At 37.6% G+C, this 25297-nt stretch overlaps 2 protein-coding genes across 2 annotated transcripts in view; one reads left to right on the top strand and one right to left on the bottom strand.

The window, feature by feature from the left end:
* The window catches only part of Sh3beta (SH3 domain binding glutamate rich protein Sh3beta), a 65995-nt gene extending 60958 nt beyond the window's left edge, over window positions 1-5037 (bottom strand). Inside the window, exon 1 of the mRNA XM_045768004.2 lies at window positions 4881-5037. Coding sequence (XP_045623960.1) covers window positions 4881-4925 — 45 coding nt within the window. The 5' untranslated portion in view covers window positions 4926-5037. The remainder of the gene's footprint in view (window positions 1-4880) is intronic.
* A 10907-nt stretch (window positions 5038-15944) lies between these two features.
* LOC123773977 (protein TRC8 homolog) lies at window positions 15945-19857 on the top strand. The gene is made up of 3 exons (XM_045768003.2): window positions 15945-16182; window positions 17098-17276; window positions 17702-19857. The coding sequence occupies exons 1-3, from the start codon at window positions 16064-16066 to the stop codon at window positions 19756-19758; spliced, it is 2355 nt and encodes a 784-aa protein (XP_045623959.1). The 5' UTR covers window positions 15945-16063; the 3' UTR covers window positions 19759-19857.
* The last annotated feature ends 5440 nt before the right edge of the window (window positions 19858-25297 follow it).

Raw genomic sequence — 25297 nt, 5'->3', positions numbered from 1 at the left:
ACAACATGTTATCATACATACAGATTCGAGAACCGCCATCGAAACCTTGCAACAAGAACACATATGATAACAGACATCTGATCACAAATGTCATATCATTAATGCAAACACTCAAACGACAAGGCCGACGGGTACTTATCAACTGGGTGCCAAGTCATGTGGGAATAATAGGAAATGACATTGCAGACGAAGCTGCAAAACTTGCAACTAAGAAGAAATATAGACATTTACATACCACAGAGTCTATCACAGATTAAGAAAGTAATTAGAAACGGAGCAATGCAAAAGATGTACAGTGACCACAACACAGCAGTTGCAACATCAGGATCTGCGGGTTGGTACAAGAATTCAACCAACTACGATCCCCTTTGTTTGATGAAAGGGAGCAGTAGAGCAACAGAAGTACACTTACATCAGGCTTTGATACCCATGTGCATGGGAAATAGGCTTACAGGTTCCGGAAGATGAGAGGAAATGTCAACACTGGAGAAATGCCAGACAAACCACTGGAACATTATCTAACACTGTGCACAGTTACACACCCATTAAGATTTCAACTTAGATTCAACAGAGCAGAAGAAGTTGTTAAACACACATGGCAAAATCTTACTGAAGCGACCATACGAGTCAAATACTCATACTCCCCCCCAAATAAAACAAACAAGCAACACTTAGTGGGCCAGCCAGAGGCTTAGGGCCCACGCAGGAATATCCCTACACAAAAAAAAAAAAAAACTCCATCAGCGTTGTCGATGTAAGCGATTTGTAGAGGACGCGAAAACTTACTAATATCGTGAGATGGATCTGGGAGTTTACCCAGGTTATGCTAAGCCTTTTTAAAACGCATTAAGCTCACTCAGACAATATGTACACAGAAAGCACACGCACACTAAGAATGCGAATGTTGACTTCCATATTAAACACACACACAACGCAGGCACGGTGACCATGATTTCCACACGTGCATACCTGTACAAACATCTAATCCCACATTTACAATGCAAGAGACAACGCATATATATATACCTTAGCCTAATCATCCATGCGCTAGGAGACTAGTGCACTAAGTCTCAGGTTTCGGACTCCATTTGCCGGTGGATTTACCGAGTTTATCTACGCATTTTGTGAACCAACACTTCCTTTGTGCGTATTTAGATAGCAGGATGCGATGAGGTACATGACGCCTTATTCGTTTGTATTTACGTTCAGATTTTCTATCTTGCTTCGCTGATAAGCGCCTACGCAGTTTTTTCTTCTAAGCATAGATATTGAACGAGACCAGTGTGGCAAAACGCATGTAATATTTATCGTTCTAAGTGATCAATACGCATTTAACTAATTCCTTCTCTCAAAGTTGTGCAACAACAGGTTGCAGAGATACAAGTTCATAATTTTAAACTGTATCTATGGAACCTTTTACTTTATATAAAAAGTTCATATAGCGAGACAAACTTATTTAAAGTGGGTAAAAAGCAAGAGAATGAAATAAAAGGCGTCACGACAGAAATTAAGATATAAAAGAGCAATTCAACCTTCAGAAACTACAATAACTACATTTAAATGAGGCTATATCAGATACGTGCACATCTGTGCGTACAATCCTGGTCTTACGTCACCCAGTTAATCCCCCGAGAAGCCCTGCCCTCAACCACACATGATTTACTCGCCATGCCCCACCCTCGACGGCCAAAACATCAACTGAAACTTAGGCTGTTTGCAGGCTGTAGTCTATATTAACGGTGTGAAATTTAGTATTGGTTTGAAGGCGATGAGTCACAATAACGTGGCTGAAGAATGTTGACCAGACCACACACTAGAAGGTGAAGGGACGACGACGTTTCGGTCCGTCCTGGACCTGGACGAATGCTTGAGACTTGAGAATGGTCCAGGACGGACCGAAACGACGTCGTCCCTTCACCTAGTGTGTGGTCTGGTCAACATATTGGTTTGAATTTTTTTTGTTTTCAAATTAGTTCACTAAACCATTATATACGCTAACAGAAGTTAGAAAAAACCCTGAAAGCAGTTATCCTTGGACCAATGTGTATGTATTTTCTTGAGTATGCGAGGTATCTTAAGTACACAAAATAAACCCCAGGGGTGTAGGGGTGCAGCAGCACCTCCCATCCTGGTAAATAATACCTTTTGACATCCTGGTGCCCCCTACATACTCCACAAAGTAACTAATAACATACAACTCTCATGCTCAGCTTGGTGCTAAAGCAAGTACCCTAGAAAACACAAACAATCTACAAACTAAAAACATCAGACTATATACACCTACGGAACAATCAATTCAACTACTGGGAGGACAGGAAATGCTGTTATTGTTCACCAGCTTGATGGCAGCACAATTAAAAAGAATGCAGCAGTAACTGGACATCCACCTTGCAAGATGTACTGTTGGCTATCCTGGTAGCACTCAAAAGTGTTGAGAACACTGTAGTAGACAGCTTAATTATTTCAGACTCCATTTCCTCATTAATAGCATTAAATAGCTTAAACTCAAACAGTACGTGCTGGTCTCCGAGGCCACACATACACATATGTGTACTTAATAAGGGCGTCAAAGTCACAATATGTATCCCTCTCACAGTGGACTGTAGGAACATAATAAAGCCCTTGTTAAGTTTGCCATAAATAAAGACAACGTTGAACGTAATCTTGCGCCATCAAATAAAACCCTGAAAAGCGCCATTAGACGATAACTCTTCGATAACTTTGAAGAAAGTATAATAGTGTAAACAAGAACTAGCAGCTTCATTGTGTATCACAATGAAATGTATCAAACAAAACTTGTGTATGGGGCAAGTAACACAATCAGCAGACTAACGGACGTTGTTACAGCTCTAATACAAACAACTTGGCTACAAGTATCTGTCAGTTCGGCTTGTTTAAGGATTTATCTGAGGTAAAATGCAAAAGGTGTGGACAATGACGGCGGGGGGGGGGGGGGGGGACGGGCGCGCGTGCACACACACACAAGCACACGCACACAGGCACACGCACCACACACAGATTACATCCTAGACTGAGGAAAAATTGTCATTTAGAAAAATCTAAACTCACGCTGCATGAAATGGCAAACGATCTTATTACAAATGAAAGTATCTGATATCTTTGCACTGTATTAATATTTCCCTTCTAACATAAATGACAAAATGGGTATGAGAGAATGTCGTACAGTGTGCTAGCTCTTCTATAATCTTTTAATAATTTAAATATGGGGTATTACATGTATTAACCAAAAACCTTCCTTAAAGTATAATTTATTGTAAATACATGCGTGTTGCAATCAAAAAAGGTCTAACTAGTTTTCAATATAATTATAAGGTGTGCAGGTTAGATGTAATTGCTAATTACAAAATCCCCGCCGAGGTTTGATTATGATCGTTTTGTCAACCCATCCTCCTAAAACGATAGTACTTACAGTAATTATTTGGCCGAAAGTACCAACATGGGGTAATGAACCACCAAAAAGTTCAATTATGGTTGAAGTTCGACTTTTATTGGAGCATCACTACATACTGGTACTTCCGATCAGTTACTATAAGTAGTATCATTTTTGGAGGATGGACTGCCTTTTGCGTACTCCCTCATCTTTTATTGTATTTGTTTGCGTTACAGATCAAAGGACAAGCATGGGGTACACAATAAACTAGCCGCCTCCGGTGGCACCAGCCAGTCCTTTGAACGAATTACAATAATTAGCCCAAAAGACTCAAATAAATGGGAGAAAGAAGCGCTAATCTTAATCTCCCATTGCCGCCGTCGTCTTAGTCTTTTCAACAATACTGTACAGGGCTTGGAACACTTGTACAGGATGACCACCACTAGAAGAGCGTGTGCCCAGCCAAGCCGGTAATACAGGTGCTGCCAGCCAGTTCCGGGGTGTATCAAGTTCAGCATATTCTCGTCTGTGGCCATGCAAACTACATCTCTGCGCAGTTAAACCTGATAAAAAGCTTTAGTTTATTCATGTATCTTCGGTATGCAAGCTGCCTTTTCGAAAACCCGAGTTTGGGCGTCCATTAACAAGGTAATCTGAATATATGTGCCAATTTGCAGCTCTTTTGAAAAATATATACTCTGAACTTGGCCTAAATAGAAACAAAACCGACAGACCTTCTGCAAAATCTATGTATATTACAACAGCGTTTTGCTTGTCTTCCATGAGAGGCAAGGCCACGATATTGCGGTCTAGCAATTGTGAGACTAGGCGGAAGTGCCCTGTTCTGAACCCATGTTCTCCAGGGTTATGTAGATGCTGTGATTCCATGTGCTTTATGATCTTGCCTCTTAGCATGCTTTCAAAGATATTTATGTATGGTGTTAGTGCTGTCGGTCTATAATATTTGGCCTCTGCTTTATACCCTCCTTTATGGAGTGGTGCTGTCTCCTCTTATGTATCTCTGGGTTAAGTACGCTTTATCTATAGCCTCTGCATGCCTACTAAAAATGTTAAGGGCCTGCAATTGTGGTTTTTACAATTCTTGATGAATAGGATTTCCAGAAAGCAGTGCCTGACCTGCAGCCCTACACTGGCTTGCAACTCCTATATTGACCATATACATATATCTGTGATTTTTTATGTGCATTACAAAAATTCTTGTACATGAAATCTATTTTCCTACGTAAGCCAAATACGGTAATGTTAATTTAACCGTGTCACCGAATATGTTAAATAGATATATCTGGTGTCGATGTCATAGTTAAAGCGTCAACTGCCAAATTAATAAATCTACACTAGTAATAACAGCTGGAAAACTATTTGTAGTTCAAGTCAGCCAAGCCCATAGCGAAAGCCGTGCTTCACATTCCTTACCAAAAGACGTGGAAATAAACCCCGAGAACCAGTTTCAACTGCAGCTTGTACTCACCTCCTGACTGAAGGAGATGGTGGAGACGTAGACTTTGATGACCATGTCTGCGATTAACAAGATACGGTACCACTGAAACACCAGAGAGAGCTGAGCACTGCACTACCTCACACCACCCTTACTACTTGCAGACTGATCTGAGGCTTCTAGAGTTACGCTCCTCGGACCAGAAATAAACATTGGCAGCATCCATGGAGAGTTCACTGTCTATGGAAACACAAGTATAACAGCAAAGTTATAGAATTATTTGATCTAGGCTTTAAATTGTTATTTTACATAAGTTTGTTTTATTTAAATAATATAAATAAAATTGCATTGTTTTGTGATAAAGAACGAGATACATGGACATTTTCCAATGCTCAATCCTATATGCGCAAGGCGACCACTCTGCGCAAGCGCAGGCCGGCTTGGACTTTCATGTATCCGAACCATCGACACCACATTTTATTTCACGATATCTCTATTTTCCCATGAAAAACATATGCAGTATTGACATACTAAGGTAGAGCTTATACTAAAATCAGATGAATAAATAACAGCCCTTGCCAGTGATTTTCTTAGTTAAACAATGAATACAGAATAAGGTGAATCAACAAATGCGAACGCGCCGTGCATCTGTCAAAACATTAATGCGCCCACTTCAAACTGTTCGAAAATTAATCGTTACATATTTATTGAGTGATCCTCAATATGTAACATATATATTGAATGGTGTTCTCTGAATGCTCTGTGTTCCCTTCTTCGAGGCTATGGGTCCCTACAATTGCACCAGAGTTGGTACATACATATAGGTTAAATTAATTTGATCCAACCTGACCTAAAGGCATAAGCTGGATCAAATTTCTGTGCTAGTTCTAATTCAAATTAAAAAAAAATATATAAATATTATAATGGAAAACTTTGTCATTCCATAAGAAAATAAATAAAAAATATATAATTTCAGGGAAACTCGGATTGTTAGGCATCTTGGCTTATTAGGTAGTACTTATTTTGTAGTAGAAGTATGCCCACTGTATGATCCTATAGAACACATTTACATTATTTTTTGAGCATATAGAAGGGATGAATGAGTTGACAGCGGTCTTTAATGAGAGGCTTTCTCGGTGATTATGAAGAGAAACTAAAGAAAAGTAATTTACATACTCTATTAACCTGTCAGTAACACGATCAACAACGCTCGGAATATTAAGTTCCTTTCTCATATTAAGTATCTAAACTAAACTATTAACCTGTCCTCTTACAAAGAACGTCGCCTTTCCCTCGTATGCGTTACATAAGGCCAAACAATTGTCGTACTAGAAAATGGAAGCGGCTGGCGAAAGTGACGTACTCTCCCGTTCTCTGTTGTGGGTCCTCTGGTAGGTTAGGAGACAACACTTTACATTGACAGTTTTCTTGACGTTGGGGAACCTTAGGCGGACGGGCTGCCCTATAAACGCGTCGACAAAGGCCATGACAAGGAATATATACACACAGAAATCACACTAACGTGATGCATCAAACGAACACAAGGGCCGTGACGAGGATTCGAACCTGCATCCGGGAGCATCCCAGACACACACATGTCGTAGCTCAGTCGAGCTACGTGTCTGGGATGCTCCCGGACGCAGGTTCGAATCCTCGTCACGGCCCTTGTGTTCAAAGGAATATATACATATCAGATCAGGCTGGACCACGAAATATTAGATTAAAATAGGATTCAGTAGAGATATATATAAACACTAACCCGGAAGAAGTTACAAAGTAACATATTATAGCACCAACATCACTACACATGTTTGCATTAGGCTGGGTAGGCAGGAACAACAGTGGTTGTTGTTGTTGTTATAGATTGAGCTACTCAGAACAAGTTCCAAGTAGCACGGGTTATGGTGAGCCCGTAACTTACCTGGCACAGGAGCGGGGCAAGTAGCACGGGTTATGGTGAGCCCGTAACTTACCTGGCACAGGATCAGGGCAAGTAGCACGGGTTATGGTGAGCCCGTAACTTACCTGGCACAGGATCAGGGCAAGTAGCACGGGTTATGGTGAGCCCGTAACTTACCTGGCACGGGAGCAGGGCAAGTAGCACGGGCTATGGTGAGCCCGTAGTGGACTTACCTGGCACAGGAGCGGTGCTGTGTGTGTGAAAAAAAACACAACAGTGGGTGTGGCTGAGTATAAATAGCAGCACCCTCCAACGGGCCGATAGGCCTTCTGCTGTTCCCTTTATTTTTATCTTTTCTTCACCTTTCTGCCTGCCAGCTCGATCTTAAACTAGCGGGGTCACCCAGGCTGTTCGTGCTAGCAACTCGCTTGGTTGATTTCTAGCTTCAATAAGGTGTTAAAGCAATCTTCCTAATTATAAGGAATTAAAATATATTAACGCGAAATTTAGGTTGATTGCACATATTTTGACCTTTAAATTACGAGTTTTTATACCGAAAATATACAGGTTAATGCAAACTGCGATGGGTGAGATTTTGTTTAAATTGTCCTATTTTCAAAATATCGGAAATATGTCTTATGAACCTTATTTTTTTAGAAGAATTCATATTAATTGCACATATTTGAAGTTTTAAATTACGACTTTTTATACCGAAAATATGCAAATTAGTGAAAGCTGCGATTGGTCATATTTTGCCCAAATCGCCCCCTACAGTATTCAAAATACGATGCATATCGGAAATATGATTCTTCAGCGTTATTTCTGAGCGGGATTCAATGTGATTGCACTCTCACCCACCTTGGGTAACCAGCCAGTCTCTCACCCACCTTGGGTGACCAGCCAGTCACTCACCCACCTTGGGTGACCAGCCAGTCAATCACCCACCTTGGGTGACCAGCCAGTCTCTCACCCACCTTGGGTGACCAGCCAGTCAATCACCCACCTTGGGTGACCAGCCAGTCTCTCACCCACCTTGGGTGACCAGCCAGACTCTCACCCACCTTGGGTGACCAGCCAGTCACTCACCCACCTTGGGTGACCAGCCAGACTCTCACCCACCTTGGGTGACCAGTCACTCACTCACCCACCTTGGGTGACCAGTCACTCACTCACCCACCTTGGGTGACCAGTCACTCACTCACCCACCTTGGGTGACCAGCCAGACTCTCACCCACCTTGGGTGACCAGTCACTCACTCACCCACCTTGGGTGACCAGCCAGTCTCTCACCCACCTTGGGTGACCAGCCAGTCTCTCACCCACCTTGGGTGACCAGCCAGTCTCTCACCCACCTTGGGTGAAATATTCCATCTGAATTACTTATAATTAATTATAGTTCATCTAAATTAATTATCCGCCAACAAAAAATTAAAATTTGCCAACAAAAAATTCTAATTTCGCCAACAAAATAAAAATCATATTCCACCAACAAAAGACTCCAAATCCGGCAACAAAAAATTTAAATCCGGCAACAAAAATATCCCTATCTGTCAACAAAAAAATCCAAATCCGCAATCTTTTTGTTTTTAAATACACAAACAAAAAATTCCAAATTCGCAAACAAACAAAATCCAAAACCCGGCAACAAAAAAATAAAAATCCGCCAACAAAATTCTAAATCCGTCAACAAAACAATTCCAAATCTGCCAACAAATAAATTCCAAATCCGCCAACACAAAATTTAAAATCCGCCAACAATTTTTTTAAATCTGCTGACAAAAAAATCCAAACCCGCCAACCCCTAAAAAATCGAAATTCGCAAAAAAAATAAAAATAGAAATCCACCAACAACAAAAACCTAAATTCGCCAACAAAAAATAGAAATCGGCCAACCAAAAAATCCAAATCCACCAACAAAAAAGTCCAAATCCGACAACTAAAAAATCAAAATCCGCCAATAAAAATTCTAATTTTGCCAACAACAAAATACGAATTCGCCAAAAAAATTCTAAATCCTCCAGTCAAAAAAAAATCGAAATCCTCCAACAAAAACATTCCAAATCTGTCAACAAACAAAATCGACATCCTCCAACAAAAAATTCCGCCAACAAAAAAGTGGAAATCCGCCAATAAAAAAGTGGAAATCCGCCAACAAAAAAGTGGAAATCCGCCAACAAAAAAGTGGAAATCCGGCAACCAAAAAAAAAATCGATATCCGCCAACAAAAAATCCCCAAATCCGCCAACAAAAAATCTCTAAATCCGCCAACAAAAAATCCAAATCCGCCAAAAAAAAAACATTCCAATCCCACCAGTAAACAAATTTCTATTCGGCCAACAACAACAACAACAAAAAACTCCAAATTCGCCAACAAAATAATTCGAAATTTACAAAAAAAAAAAAAAAATCAAATTCCGCCAACAAAAAAATTATAAAATGTATTTGAACTCACAGAAAACGGAAGGTGGTGAAAGGGAAGTCGAGTGCCCACAGGAGGTTATCTTAAGGTTATCTTGAGATGATTTCGGGGCTTAGCGTTCCCGCGGCAAATTTCAGACTTAGGAGGGCTAAGGTTCAATATCCTTACATAAGCGAGATGAAAGATGAAAGGTCACGTATATATATTGAAATTGAGATTGAAACACGTTTATTGAGGTATAAATACACACAAGACTATGTAAAATGCACACTGATGTTTCAAATTGTATGTAAAATGAAAACTTACTTTCTAATATGTTGAGTAAATGGAAAATTAAAACAAATTCTTAGCAACACTTATATTGCCGTGAAATTGGCCAATTACATTAATTTGTGCAAAATGCATATTATGCACATTGTGTTGGGCATATCTAGAACTACGAAATAATTTCATATAAATGTTTGTATTAATAAACTATTTAGTGATACGAATCATCCCTAATTGCTGTATTTTTTGCAGAATAATTTTAATAATTGTATCATTAAGCGGTTGTGAAGTTTGAAGAATTATTGAATATACCACATCATAAAAATAAAATATACTTGAGTGATATCCTGAAGGTAATCTTACATGTGGCTGCACAACAAGAAAAAATTGTATATCACATTCAGTGGTAATTATGTGGTACGCAGCAGTACACTAAAAAGAAAAACCTTCGTGAGTTTGCTCTCTACAGGCTCACCATAGCCCGTGCTACTTGGAACTTTTGTTCTGAGTAGCTGAATCTAAAACGTGAACGTGAGTTTGCTCTGTCAGCTAAGTGTGCTGTAAATCACTCATAGCTTTACATAAACTGGTTATAACTCAATTTTTCTCTACTACACAACACGGAGGATCGATTTTAATATAAACACAAGATTATAGCTGTTTTTTTTCTTTCTTTTTTGCAGGGATATTCCTGCGCGGGTGAATCTCGGGGGATAGTTCCTTGATATCTCGTTCTAGGTACCTCAATTGCTCCAATTAATTTATTTCATCACATTCAGTAATTATAATAATAATAATAATATTATTATTATTGGGGACACATTATTAAATTTATTTTGACCCTTAAAACTGTTATCGTACAGCGGCATCAAATATAGTACAAGCTATCTTCGATACATAAATCAATTAACTAAGAAATCGTGGAGATAAATTTATGAGACTGTTGTTTATTAAACATGCGAAAGATATGTTTCATCTAAATAATTTTGATTGTTATATATTTATCTTTTTTTTTTTTTTTTGTAAATTCTTTACTAAAACCAATGTTAGTCAGTAAACAAAACTTCCTTCGATTTATTACGATTATGTTACTATCACTGCCGGTCCTCGCAAATTCTATCACCCTAAAATTTTAAAGTTGAAGTGAAATTGCGAAACAATTGACAAAGTTTCTATTACGTCACTGAAGACAAGGCAGGCGTCCCTCCAGCCTCGTTCCGCGTGACTGCACTCTGGCCAATATCACGTCAAAACATAATATGAGAAATAAAACTTTACCACGTAACAATCGACCAATAAGCTTTGACTTCATCAGTTGCTAAACTCATGGAAGAAATTATTCGAGAGCATATATAGAGTACAGTGTTTCGGGAATCACTGTCTATAGTTCAAAATTCCTAACATTGCCTTAGGAGATTCATTTATGTTTAACGAATTGTTTTTTTATTTTTAATGTATTTAATTCACTTTGAAAACAACGAATTAAATTTAAATATATATTAAGTATACATACAAAATTATTAGTATTAGGTAATAATTAGTATATAATATTAAATATATATATATATATATATATATGTATATATATATATATATATATATATATATATATGTATATATATATATATATATATATATATATATATATATATATATATATATATATATATATATATATATATATATATATATATATATATACACACAAAACAATTTAAATTGTTTTGTAAATTTTCAAAACTTAATTGCTAAAAATCAGTAAATTTTTAGTACAGTTCCTCACCGAGCATCTCTCTCAGACGTCAGCAGAGCATGAGTATATGGAAGAGGCGCAGAAAGATGCTCGGGAAATGGGTTATCGTTGAATGCAAACAACGCTTTAATTTTAAATGGAAATTCATCGAATAGACTATAAGCAGTGAAGCGCCACATGTCAGGCTTCCTTGTATTTTATATTTATATTAGTGATACCGAACCAACCCACTACTGTAAAGAGACCTCTAGCTGTGCTCTGAAGAGTGACGTACAAATCCACAAGGGCCGTGACGAGGATTCGAACCTACGACCGAGATCATTCTAGACCCTGCCTTAATCGACTGAGCTACGACATGGTAAAAAGAGTTGAAACCAGAAGTTGTACTTCAGATCCTGCAGCCTCTTCGAGACACAAACCAGGGTTTTACACAACTCTTTACACCCTGGTTACACAACCAGGGTGTAATGAAGTAAGGGCGAAGAGGTAGAACGGCCTATTGACATAGCTCGAGTGAATGGGGGAGTTGTGTAAAACTCTGGTTTGTGTCTCAAAAAGCTGCAGGATCCAAGTAAGTTAAGTACAACTTCTGGTTTCAACTCTTTTTACCATGTCGTAGCTCAGTCGGTTAAGGCAGGGTCTGGGATGATTTCGGACGTAGGTTCGAATCCTCGTCACGGCCCTTGTGGATTTGTTCATTTGATGCATCACGCTATTGTGATTTCTATGTGTAAGAGTGACGTACGTTCGTTGTTTTCACAATTAAATACAATTAAAAATAAAAAGTTCGTTAAACCATGAATGTATTCTCCAAACCCAATGTTAGGATTTTTTTTTTGTACCTATAGTGATTCTCTACACTCTGTACTATATGGTGTGACTATGTTACACCATGTAACTTGTTGTGTTTAATAAGGTCGTCTGACATTATTAATCTTGTATCTTTGAATTAAGATTGATTGATTGATGAAGATTAAGCCACCCAAAAGGTGGCACGGGCATGAATAGCCCGTAAGTGGTGGCCCTTTTGAGCCATTACCAGTATCAAGAGCTGATACTGGCGATCTGTGGAGGTGCGACTGCACCCTGCGTGACGGGAGATATCTCCCGTCTTTGAATTAAAGTCCATTAAATTATATATACCTTTTATCGCCCGTCACGCTCAGAAGATCAAGGTAAAATATGCAATGTTAAATCAAATTTAATTTGTTGGGTTCATATAATTTAATTGTATATTTGATTTTTCATTATCAGAATTGTTCACGAGCTCTTAAATAAATTACTTTTACAATAAGATTTTATAAAATAGATTTTTCTTCTTTATTTCTTGTTGGTGAAAGTTGTTATCAGAATCCTTTGTTGTTGACCGCTGTGATAGAAATCCCAGAGATGCCGCGCTCTCTCCTCTCAGCACTCACCTACTGCCTGGCTTTGTTCATGCAACTTCACTTTTCCACTCGCTCTACTCTCACACCAACTCAGCCCAACCACTTGGGGTGGACGGTAGAGCGACAGTCTCGCTTTAAATGTTACTTGGACGGCGTTCAATCCCCGACCGTCCAAGTGGTTGGGCACCATTCCTTTTCCTCTGTCCCATCCCAAATCTTTATCCTGACCCCTTCTCAGTGCTATATAGTTGTAATTAATGGCTCGGAGCTTTCCCCTGAGAGTTCCCTTCTCTTCACACCCCCTCACTACACCTTCCCCTTTCCCCAATCGTTCACCTCTGTCTTCTGCTAATCCACTTTACCTCAATCCCCCTCAACACTTCCCTCCACCTTTACGAACACTTACGAACACTTACGAACATCCAGTGTTAAAGACTAAGTAATTTTGGCAAAAGACACTGAAGATAATTAAATGTGATTCATGGGCAACACTTGGATATATGTTGAGTATGATTTTGATACAATGCGAATGATTTAACTATATATTGGTAACTATATAGAACTTAAGGATTACACATATGATTTATATACAAGATATATTAAACAAATGTCAAGTTGTGGAGCTACGTGGTATAATCAACACAGGATACATTATATCCGGTATCCAATTATATATGTTTATAGTCACCATCCTAAAATCCTGTTGTTACCCAAACCATATTTACTCTGTCCAAATCATATTCAGTGTTTTGTCAATACGAATAATAATTACTAAGAACTGTAGACCGTACGCCTAAAATATTGAAGTCTAAATATGTTGTAGATTGTAAAGGAGGAGGATTGTAGTCTTAATATGTTGTAGGCAAGAAGCCGGCTTCCTGTCCCTGTCGAAGCTATTAAGGAGAGAGTGACTGAGGTAAATTCAGGTAAATTATATATGTAATGCTAATGCTTTCTTTGAACTATAGTACTATTTGAAATTTCTTTTCTGTCAACCTTAATTTCTCGAAGTAGTGAGGTTTTAACAACAGGAATTAGGATGCTTTGGTTTAGTTCGATTTTATAATAATTACATGAAAATTTAGCTGCCTTATTTGTGTTACGTTGAGTACTGATGTCAGAAGGTCGCACTGCAGCAGCCTGTAGAATATACAAAGACAACATATATACACTTAGAGTATGCCGCCTCATCATGGAGTCCCCATCTGAAGAAGCATATAATGAAACTGGAAAAGGTTCAGAGGTTTGCAACGAGACTCGTCCCAGAGCTACGAGGGATGGGGTATGAGGAGCGCCTGAAGGAACTGTGCCTTACGACACTAGAAAGAAGAAGGGAGAGGGGGGACATGATAGGAACGTATAAGATACTCAGAGGGATTGACAGAGTGGACATAGACGAAATGTTCACACGGAATAGTAACAGAACGAGGGGACATGGATGGAAGCTTGAAACTCAGATGAGTCACAGAGATGTTAGGAAGTTTTCTTTTAGCGTGAGAGTAGTGGGAAAATGGAATGCACTTCAGGAACAGGTTGTGGAAGCAAATACTATTCATAATTTTAAAACCAGGTATGATATGGAAATGGGACAGGAGTCATTGCTGTAAACAACCGATGCTCGAAAGGCGGGATCCAAGAGTCAATGCTCGATCCTGCAGACACAACTAGGTGAGTACAACTAGGTGAGTACACAGACCACAAGTGTGAGGCTGAATAACTAACTGGCTTAGCTCCATACATGCAGAATTAGCTGCACTACAACTGGCCACTAATGCACCTAACAACAGTGGAGGAGTAATTTTCTGTGATTCAAAGTCAGCTCTTCAAGTCCTTAGAAACCCAACATGCAAAATAGATACTAGGAATGTTGTAACATGTATAATAAACAACGTTATTAATGCACATAGCAAGAGTTTCAGTCTCATTTGTATGGATACCATCTCACACAGGTGTTGTCCAGCATGACGACACAGACAAGGGAACTAAAATTTTTAGTTTTATTTTATTTATATATAAAAGAGTTTTGACATTCTTATACAGCCACTAGCACGCATAGCGTTTCGGGCAGGTCCTTAATCCCATTTTTTTCCGGAACGACTCACCAAATCGTTTAACAACACCCATTCACTGCTGGGTGAACAGAAGCTACAGTTAAGGATTGGCGCCCAGTCAACCCTCCCCGGCTAGGATACGAACCCAGGCCAAAGCTCTCCCGAAACGCCGGGCAAGTGCTTTACCACTGCGCCACGGGGACTGCAACCTGCATGTGATAAGCGTGAAATTAGAGATGACAGAAGGGCAGTTACTGACACTCAAGGGCCAACAAGTACGAGTATAAAGAGCTATGCCATGTTTAGAACCGAAATTATATATACGGGCAGCAAACAACATCCACTAGACAGTGTGACATTATAATTGCTTGAAATAGGCTGGATATCGGTATCTCTGGCAGGTGACTGCAGGTAATAAATCCTCCAATAGTGAACATTCCAACTGTAAACTTTGAGAACAGAACCAGAGCTAGGACATGCTCACAACACTATATCTGTGATTGTCCTGTTATCAGTGATTTAGACCAAATGGTTGAGGTACTTTGAGCTCTGTAATTACTTCATAGACTCAGGAATATTGGAATATATTCTTGTGCTGTACCAGATTTTGCTAGTGGAGGCCTTACATTTCATGTTCCGTCCTGATTCCATGTATGACTAACCATCTCGCGAGATGAGAATATTAGATAAACTTATTAATTTATTTTTATATATACAGGACTGTACATTGGGTTTATGAGAATACATAGCATTGATGTTTTTACACTCTTGTAAAGCCACTAACATGCACAGCGTTTCGGGCAGAAACACTGCGCGTAAGTTCTATGAAACGCTTATAGCTGTTTTTTTTTTATCTACACTGCAATTTTTCAAATATAGTTGGGTAGCAGCACATTGCTAAGTATATCCAAGCTTGTTAATAATAAAAAAAAGAGTACTGATATTGATTTAACTCATTCCTCTAAGTATTTTTGTAGACAGATCGATTATATATATACCTTTTGTAAGATATTAACTGTTCAGCCGTTTCGTAATTGTCGAACTGTGCTTGTCAGTTGAACTAATAATTCATTGTTAAATGAATTATTAGTGATGAAAATATCAAGTAGGATGCGTCTGAACACGCCGGGATCTCCACTATGTGACCCCCACACTAATGTAGTTAAACAATTCACGCTTCATTTTAAATAAGAAATATAAATACTCTACCTATTGATTTACTAATTTTATCATTATTTAAAATCTATTAGAGGTTTTTAATTATTAATTTTCTTATGTGTTTTATTTATTACTTGATCTGGATTTAGAAAAGATGTTGCACAGCAGAGAATTGTAAACAAACATTGGACGGGTGAAGGACGAGTGAAATATTGCTCTATAATCGCTATTTAAGTGCCTGCTGTTATTTATATATTTATTTTGGAGGTGTGAGCAGCAAGATGACCCTACAGGCTCAGGCTCTGAGCTTTATAGACACTGCGCTCAGGGTTCCCCCTCTCTTTATCATGGACGAGGTCCTTAAATGCTGTTTTGGGTTTTCTGGATCTATACAAGTGAGGTGAGAGAACAAACTTTTAAGAATAATTCGCCCCCAAGTATGTTACAGACTTGTTGTATGCATGCAATAAAAAAAGTGATCTTGTAATTTTTAAGGCTGTGTTATAATGCACTTCACCTGTAGCAAAGTCTACTTAAAACCAATTGGTCCTACGTTCACTTCCCACATGGGAAGTGAAATTTGCCACATTTCCTTACATCTAATGCACCTGTTCAACTAACAGTAATTAGGTACTTTGGAGTAAGTTGATTGTTGTTAGTTGTATCCTGAAGAGTGGTCTCTGTAGTAGTCAGGTTTGTTCTCGACTCTCGGTTGAAAATCCTGGGCTCGAATCTCGATTAGGACAGAAATGGTTGGGCACATTTCCTATCACCTAATGCTGCTGTTCACCTAGCAGTAAATAGGTACCCAGGATTTAGTCAGCTTGTGGGGGGGGGGGGGTTTGCAACCTGGGAAGGGTCAGTAGTGTGACCTTTGGAGGAGGGGGGACCTCAATATAAGCCTAAAGTGTGTGTGTGTGTACATATGTCTATGTACGTATGTAGGTATGTGTATGGGTTCCCTCTTAAAACGTAAATGTATGATTTTTATCATACATTTTGTATAATCTGTAGTGATCATAATGTCCATAACCCATGGAACATGCTCATTATTGGCCTTAGTGCTCCAACTTTGTCTGATAGTTAGAGTAGAGGATTATCTTACATATAATCCTTTATTCTTAACTCTCATGTAGAATAATGATCATAATATTTAATTGTAGAATAATGATCTTAATATTTAACAGTAGAATAATGATCTTAATACAGGTATTTAACTGTAGAATAATGATCTAAATATTTAACTGTAAAATAATGTGTTTAATATTTAACTTTAGAATAATCTTATTATTTTTCTTATACTCTGCATTTTTAGATATGCAAGCTTAATGGGTGACGAAAATCCATTCCTCAATGATGAAGGTTTTGGGCAGATTAACCACGATGATATGAAAATGTGGGCAGCAGAAAATGATACGACTGCTGGATTGGAGAATTATACCATACTTGCAAACATTGCACCTACAGTAGTAAAAATATTTATGTTTATGTTAGGTAAGTTACACCATAAAGAAATGACAAAGGCACCACATGCTTTATCTTTTCTTCACTCTTTATCTGTATAGCATATGAATTAATTAATTGTATCATATAATTAACAAGGGATAAAATTACTGCGGCATCCAGATAGTTGGTATAGAGTATTACCATTCTCTCAGCATGAAACATAGGTACAAGTACTTACAAGTGTACTTCTATTTTATCAAGCCTTTTATATGTTCTCAAACCAAGTAGATGTACTTAAAGTAATTTTGTTCTAAGAAGTCATGACTACTGTGATTTATAACAGGATACAATAGTTATTTTTTCTCAGCAAATATATAATATACAGTACATCTTAAATATTGTGTTATATTTTACTCTACATTTATTTAATATTTTATCGGGTCTGGTTTCTCATTTTTATTTTTATTTTTCAGTATATATAATAGCAACGGTGGCATTTCTGCTGAGTTCTCAACGCTTAATACAAGTTTATCTAGTAGTTGCGAGCTTGGCTGTTGTGGTTGCTGGTTATCAAGTGAATATGGCAACTGTGCGATACTTAACATCACCTCCGCTGTCTGATCGTCCTTCCCTAATCTACAGTATGCTGTCTCTCGATGTCACAGCACTTTGGGACAGTGGAGGGACCTTCTCTACATTGACACTTAACTATGTATTTCAAGGATCCTTAGGATATCTTTTTACTCTTTTATACTCAGGACCCCAGTATCCAATGTTGCATAGACTAATGATTATTTCTTTTCTTTTGCCTAATATATCTTTGTTTTTCACTTTTCCCACCGGGGTACTTTCCACAATACCATTGTTTGCAGCCTTGCTCCCCTTAGCTATAGTCAAGTACACTGTTGCTAGTAACTTGCTGAAATGCACTCAGGTAGTTATTGAAGGTTATCAATATGCTCGTAGGATAATGAGGGACTTTGGCCTCCATTCCCTCTTAGAATCGGAATGGGTACGACTCAATGTACCAAATGTGTTAAGAACATTCTGGATAATTCGAGTTGCTCAGCATGTAGTAATCTTGCTGGGAGAATTCATGTTTGCTAGAGGAGAGTATCAGTCTCTCTGGACTTTAGACTTAGAAGCTGTCTATGTCATCTTCAAAGCTGTAATGACTCAAGGGTGTGAAACTGCTGTGGCACTTCTTGGCATGACGAGTATTGTGTCTTATGTAAGTCACTATGTTGGTGTAGTGTTCCAGATGATTCTTTTGACAGTAGAAGATGATGAGAGAAGCATGGGGACAGTGTGTGCCATCCTGTTTTTTATTTTGGCTGAACAAAGTGGTTTGACAGTCATGGAAGGGGAGAAAAGATTTGTTCGACTCTGTAGGAATTTCTGTCTTCTCTTTACAGCAATGCTGCACTTTATACATAATATGGTTAATCCTGTCTTAATGTCTCTGAGTGCATCACGTAATCCAGCTCTCTACAGACATGTCCGAGCTTTAATAGTTTGCTCGCTTCTTGTTTTCCTTCCGGTACTGCTATTATTTGTACTTTGGTCATTTTATCCCCTTTCGACGTGGCTACTTGCTGTCTCTGCCTTTTCAATACAAGTCATAGTTAAAACCCTAGTGTCACTTTTGATTTATGCATTGTTTCTTGTTGATGCTTATTGCATTACCTTTTGGGAGAGGTTAGATGACTATGTTTATTACATCAAAGCATTTGGGAATAGTGTAGAATTTGTGTTTGGAATTTTGTTGTTCTTTAATGGGGCTTGGATTTATTTCTTTGAGTCTGGAGGATCCATTCGTGCATTCATGATGTGCATTCATGCTTATTTTAATATATGGTGTGAAGCAAGAAATGGATGGACTGTCTTTATGAAACGACGCACAGCTGTCAACAAAATTAACTCTTTACCAGAGGCAACACAAGAACAACTTAATGAACATGATGATGTTTGTGCAATTTGTTTCCAAGGTTTGCGTAGTGCTAAAATCACAAAATGCAACCATTATTTTCACAGTGTGTGTTTGCGGAAGTGGCTATATGTTCAAGATTCATGTCCTTTGTGCCACGAAACACTGTATAAAACTGAAACTACTAATGAAAAGCAGAGAACTGGTGAAAATGGAGGGAATGTGGTATGGGACATGGGTCAAGATCAAGAAATTGGTAGGCAAGGTATCCAACCAAATGAAATCGTAGGTAATGTTGAAATGCACATGTGGAGGGACCGAGACATTGATGTCATTCTCGGTGAAGATATGAATGGTAGGAACAGAGAGGTGGTAATTGATAATGAAGTAGGAGAAGCTGTAATATTGGCAGCTCAGGGTGAGCACCATGATGAAAGGGACTTGCACCACTACCACCAACTTGAGCCTCAGGAGCAAGAACAATATATAAACAGAGTTCAGTTCCAGGATAATGAGAGAGAGCATCCTAATGAAAATAATGAATTGTTTACAGTGAGATCGCGTAGAGGTCCCATTATTGATCAAGATATAGGTCAACAATAGTTAAAATGTGCACAAGGTAGTCAAGTGGTCATAAGATTTAGTTTTCAGAATATTTAAGGCCTGTTACGATATATATATATATATATATATATATATATATATATATATATATATATATATATATATATATATATATATATATATATATATATGAATGATAGTGTCAGACCATGGAGGAAAAATTGAAACAGGAATTTCCTTAAGTACTTTCGTATATTAATACATCTTCAGGAGTCCTTCTGAAGATGTATTAATATACGAAAGAACGTAAGGAAATTCCAGTTTCAATTCTTCCTCCGTGGTCTGATACTGTCACATTTTTAATCCTGTGTTTATTTTTTGTGATTTACACACACACACACACACATTTACATTTCATTGTAACTTTTATGTTTTGCTTAATGAAGCACTTTATTGATTATGGTAGGAGAGAAATACTGTACTGATAGGCAATCGAGAATACAGTATTAATATTTTGAGTACTTAGTTATTGTCATCTAAGAGGCCATGGATAAAACAGAGACTTTAATACACTAACAAATTGTACACAAATGTATTTATGCATGAATATATATATGTATTTGGCAATGATTATTGGAAAGATGGGGCAAAATTAACTTCAAAGTAAATTTTATACCTAATTCACCCAAATCTTTAGTACTAAAGTATGTTACTGCTTACCTTCATTGATGACTTGTTGGCGTATGAAAGACAGTGAGGAACGGGAAGTGTTTGTGTTTGAGGTGTTAGTGTTTGGAAGAAAGAGTCCCCTTCCATTATAACATCAGGCAGTGATGAGTTCTCTGGGGTACACTCTGGCACATTTTGCCTGTATACCACTTGGACCTACTTGATTTTCTCCCTAAAAATCTATCCATAGAGAATTGTTTTTCCTTTTGTTGTAACACTTGTCAGTAGTGAGGCATCACAGTGTCATTAAAAAGATAATATAATGCGATATATATAATAATCGCCTTAGTGTGGCAATCCAGAGAGGAAATGCTCACTGCATCCATGGTTCCCGCCCGCCATCTGAGGAGCTGTAGGAGCTATACAACTTGTTACAAGTAGTCTTGTACCCTGCATGTAACCAATGGTGTAACCCTTTTTGTGTAATGACATCTTCAAGTAAAGTTAGATATATGTACACATACCAAAAGAATAGGGGTGGTAGGAGAAGAAAATATCAAAGTGTTCAGTGAAGATCCACAAGGTAGTCTCTGAGTACTCTTTATTTTCTTCTCCAAGGCTATGGGTCCCTACACTTGCACCAGAGGTGGTACCCCTTCTATCCATCTATATATATATATATATATATATTATATATATATATATATTATATATATATATATATATATATATATATATATATATATATATATATATATATAATATACATATATTATATATATATACTATATATATACTATATATATATACTATATATATATACTATATATATATACTATATATATATACTATATATATATATACTATATATATATATACTATATATATATATACTATATATATATATACTATATATATATATATACTATAATATATATATATATATATATATATATATATATATATATATATATATATATATATATATATATATATATATATATATATATATATGTCGTACCTAGTAGCCAGAACTCACTTCTCAGCCTACTATTCAAGGCCCGATTTGCCTAATAAGCCAAGTTTTCCTGAATTAATATATTTACTATAATTTTTTTCTAATGAAATGATAAAGCAACCCTTTTCTCTATGTATGAGGTCAATTTTTTTTTATTGGAGTTAAAATTAACGTAGATATATGACCGAACCTAACCAACCCTACCTAACCTAACCTAACTTATATTTATAGGTAAGGTTAGGTTAGGTAGCCAAAAAAAGCTAGGTTAGGTTAGGTTAGGTAGGTTAGGTAGACGAAAAACCATTAATTCATGAAAACTTGGCTTATTAGGCAAATCGGGCCTTGAATAGTAGGCTGAGAAGTGCGTTCTGGCTATTAGGTACGACATATATATATATATATATATATATATATATGTCGTACCTAGTAGCCAGAACTCACTTCTCAGCCTACTATGCAAGGCCCGATTTGCCGAATAAGCCAAGTTTTCATGAATTAATGTTTTTTCGTCTACCTAACCTACCTAACCTAACCTAACCTAGCTTTTTTGGGCTACCTAACCTAACCTTACCTATATATATAGGTTAGGTTAGGTTAGGTAGGGTTGGTTAGGTTCGGTCATATATCTACGTTAATTTTAACTCCAATAAAAAAAAATTGACCTCATACATAGTGAAAAGGGTAGCTTTATCATTTCATAAGAAAAAAATTATAGTAAATATATTAATTCAGGAAAACTTGGCTTATTAGGCAAATCGGGCCTTGAATAGTAGGCTGAGAAGTGAGTTCTGGCTACTAGGTACGACATATATATATATATATATATATATATATATATATATATATATATATATATATATATATATATATATATATAGCCTAATAAGCCAAGTTTTCCTGAATTAATATATTTTCTCTAATTCTTTTCTTATGAAATGATAAAGCTACCCATTTCATTATGTATGAGGTCAATTTTTTTTTATTGGAGTTAAAATTAACGTAGATATATGACTGAACCTAACCTATCTTTATAGGTTAGGTTAGGTTAGGTAGCCGAAAAAAGTTAGGTTAGGTTAGGTAGTCAAAAAAACATTAATTCTTGAAAACTTGGCTTATTAGGCAAATCGGGCCTTGCATAGTAGGCTGAGAAGTGCGTTCTGGCTACTAGGTACGACATATATATATATATATATATATATATATATATATATATATATATATATATATATATATATATATATATATATATATATATATAATGACATAATGACATATTATATATATATAATATATATATATATATAATATATATATATATATATGTCATACCTAGTAGCCAGAACGCACTTCTCAGCCTACTATGCAAGGCCCGATTTGCCTAATAAGCCAAGTTTTCATGAATTAATTGCTTTTCGACTACCTAACCTACCTAACCTAACCTAACCTAACGTTTTCGGCTACCTAACCTAACCTAACCTATAAAGATAGGTTAGGTTAGGTAGGGTTGGTTAGGTTCGGTCATATATCTACGTTAATTTTATCTTCAATAAAAAACAATTGACCTCATAAATAATGAAATGGGTAGCTTTATCATTTCATAAGAAAAAAATTTGAGAAAATATATTAATTCAGGAAAACTTGGCTTATTAGACAAATCGGGCCTTGCATAGTAGGCTGAGAAGTGAGTTCTGGCTACTAGGTACGACATATATACAGTATATATATATATATATATATATATATATATATATATATATATATATATATATATATTATATTATATACAGTATTTACACACACACACACACAGTGGAACCGTATGTGTATTTTATGAGCAGGTGTGTTATGCAGGTACAAGTATGTGTATTTTTAATATGCAGGGTTACGAGCATCCCTGTTTACAAGTTTTTTGGGTTACGAGCCCGATTTGTTCGGAAAATTTGCATCGGGATACAAGCATTGCATCAGGTAACGAGTTTGTTGATACGCGTACAGGCTGGGGCTGACCTAGCGCGTGGTGGCACGGCTATCGCGCGTGGTGGCACGGCTATCGCGCCTCAGGTTACCAGTGCCTGGCGACCAGTGACTATCCCGCCTGAATTCTTCACAAGGATTTACAGTTTTTTGTCGGATATTTGGCCATTTGAGCATCAAAGTTGTTGTTATATACCTTGCAATGGGTCCCAAGAAAGCCAGTGGTAAGAATCAAGGCAAGAAATCGCATGTGAGGATGACAATAGAGGAAAACAAGAGATCATTCGGAAGCAGGAACATGGTACTCGTGATGTTGAACTAGCTAGGCAGTACAACATATCTTAAGGGGAAGAAGAGGAGGCAGTAGAGAATGTCCCTTCTTCATTAATTAAGAAAATGTGTGCAGTATGGGAAGGACTGCAAAGTTTTGCTGTAAAGAATCACCCAGATAAAGCTGTTGTAGGCCGTTGCATTGATCTTTTTAATGAGAATGTGATGCCTCACTACAGACAAGTGTTGCAAAGAAGGGAAAAACAATCTTCAATGGAACTTTCCTTGTGAGAAAATCGAGTAGTAAGCCACAACCAGGACCTAGTGGTATGCAGGCAAAACGTGCCAGAGAGCGCACTCCAGAAAAATCTTCACTGCCTGATGTTATAATGGACGGGGACTCCCAAACAGTAACGCATCTCCTCCTCCCCCATCTTCCATACGCCAACAGGAGTCATCAGCAAGGGTAAGTAATAACTTGAACATACTTTTGTAGTGTAGATTTGGCTGAATTAGGTATAAAATTTAGTTGAAGTGAGGTTTTTGGGTAGTCAGGAATGGATTAATTCATTTCCCGTTATTTCTTATGGGGAAATCAGCTTCGGTTTACGAGCTGTCTCCAGGACCGGATTACATTCTTAAACCGAGGTACCCCTGTACATACATATACATAGTTTCCAACCAAAACTGCTCCACAGCCACATCAGGAGGAAAACAGCAGCGAAGGAACAAGTGATGAAACTGAGAAAAGTGGAGAACAGATAACAGAGAATGACAAGAAGGTGTGTGAAGAACTCAACAGGAGATTTCAGATTGTCTTCACATTAGAGCAAGGAGAAGCCCCTGTACTAAGAGAGGAGGCAACAAACCAAGCAACCTTGGAGGAATTTGAACTCACCAGTGATGAGGCCAAAAGGAATCTGTTGGAGCTGAATGTGACAAAGGCTGTTGGGCCTGACAGAGTCTCACCATGGATACTAAAAGAGGGTGCGGAACCACTAAGTGTGTGCACTAAGATCTGGGAGTTTATATCACACAGAACCTGTCTCCAGTGGCCCAAATTAAAAGGATATCGTCAGCGGCATATGCTAGATTGGCCAACATAAGAACTGCCATTAGAAACTTGTTTAAGGAATTGTTCAGGACCCTGTATACCACTTATATCAGACCAATCCTGGAGTATGCAGCTCTAGCTTGGAGTCCATAGCTAGTTAAATACAAAGCAAAGTTAGAGAAGATTCAGAGGTATTCCACCAGACTAGTCCCAGAACTGAGGTATGAGCCAAGAGGAAAGGTTATGAGAGCTAAACCTCGTTCCTGGAAGACACAAGAGTAAGGGTAGACATGATCACCACCTACAAAAGTATCAGGGGAATTGATAGGGTGGACAAAGACAAAGTATTTAGCATGGGTGGAACACAAACTAGGGGACACAGGTGGAAACTTAGTACCCAAATGAGTCACAGACATTCAAATTTTTTCTTCAGTTTCATAGTTAGCAAATGAAATGCATTAGGGAGTGATGTGGAGGAGGCAGACTCCATACAGTTTCAAATGTAGATTTGATAGAGCCCAATAGGTGCCAGAACCTGCACACCAGTTGAGAGGCGAGACCAAAGAGCCAAAGCTCAACCCTCGCAAGCACAA

Source organism: Procambarus clarkii, chromosome 91 (genome assembly GCF_040958095.1).
Source record: "Procambarus clarkii isolate CNS0578487 chromosome 91, FALCON_Pclarkii_2.0, whole genome shotgun sequence".
Taxonomy (NCBI): domain Eukaryota; kingdom Metazoa; phylum Arthropoda; class Malacostraca; order Decapoda; family Cambaridae; genus Procambarus; species Procambarus clarkii.
The sequence above is the reverse complement of the archived record's forward strand: the minus strand, read 5'-3'. Positions and strand labels throughout refer to the sequence as shown.

Bases quoted from the DNA above. Each gene is read 5' to 3' on its own strand.
- LOC123773977 (XM_045768003.2), top strand. From the start codon at position 16,064: ATGACCCTACAGGCTCAGGCTCTGAGCTTTATAGACACTGCGCTCAGG. The intron at 16,183-17,097 runs GTGAGAGAACAA...CTGCATTTTTAG, and splicing joins TCTGGATCTATACAAGTGAG to ATATGCAAGCTTAATGGGTG. The intron at 17,277-17,701 runs GTAAGTTACACC...TTTATTTTTCAG, and splicing joins AATATTTATGTTTATGTTAG to TATATATAATAGCAACGGTG.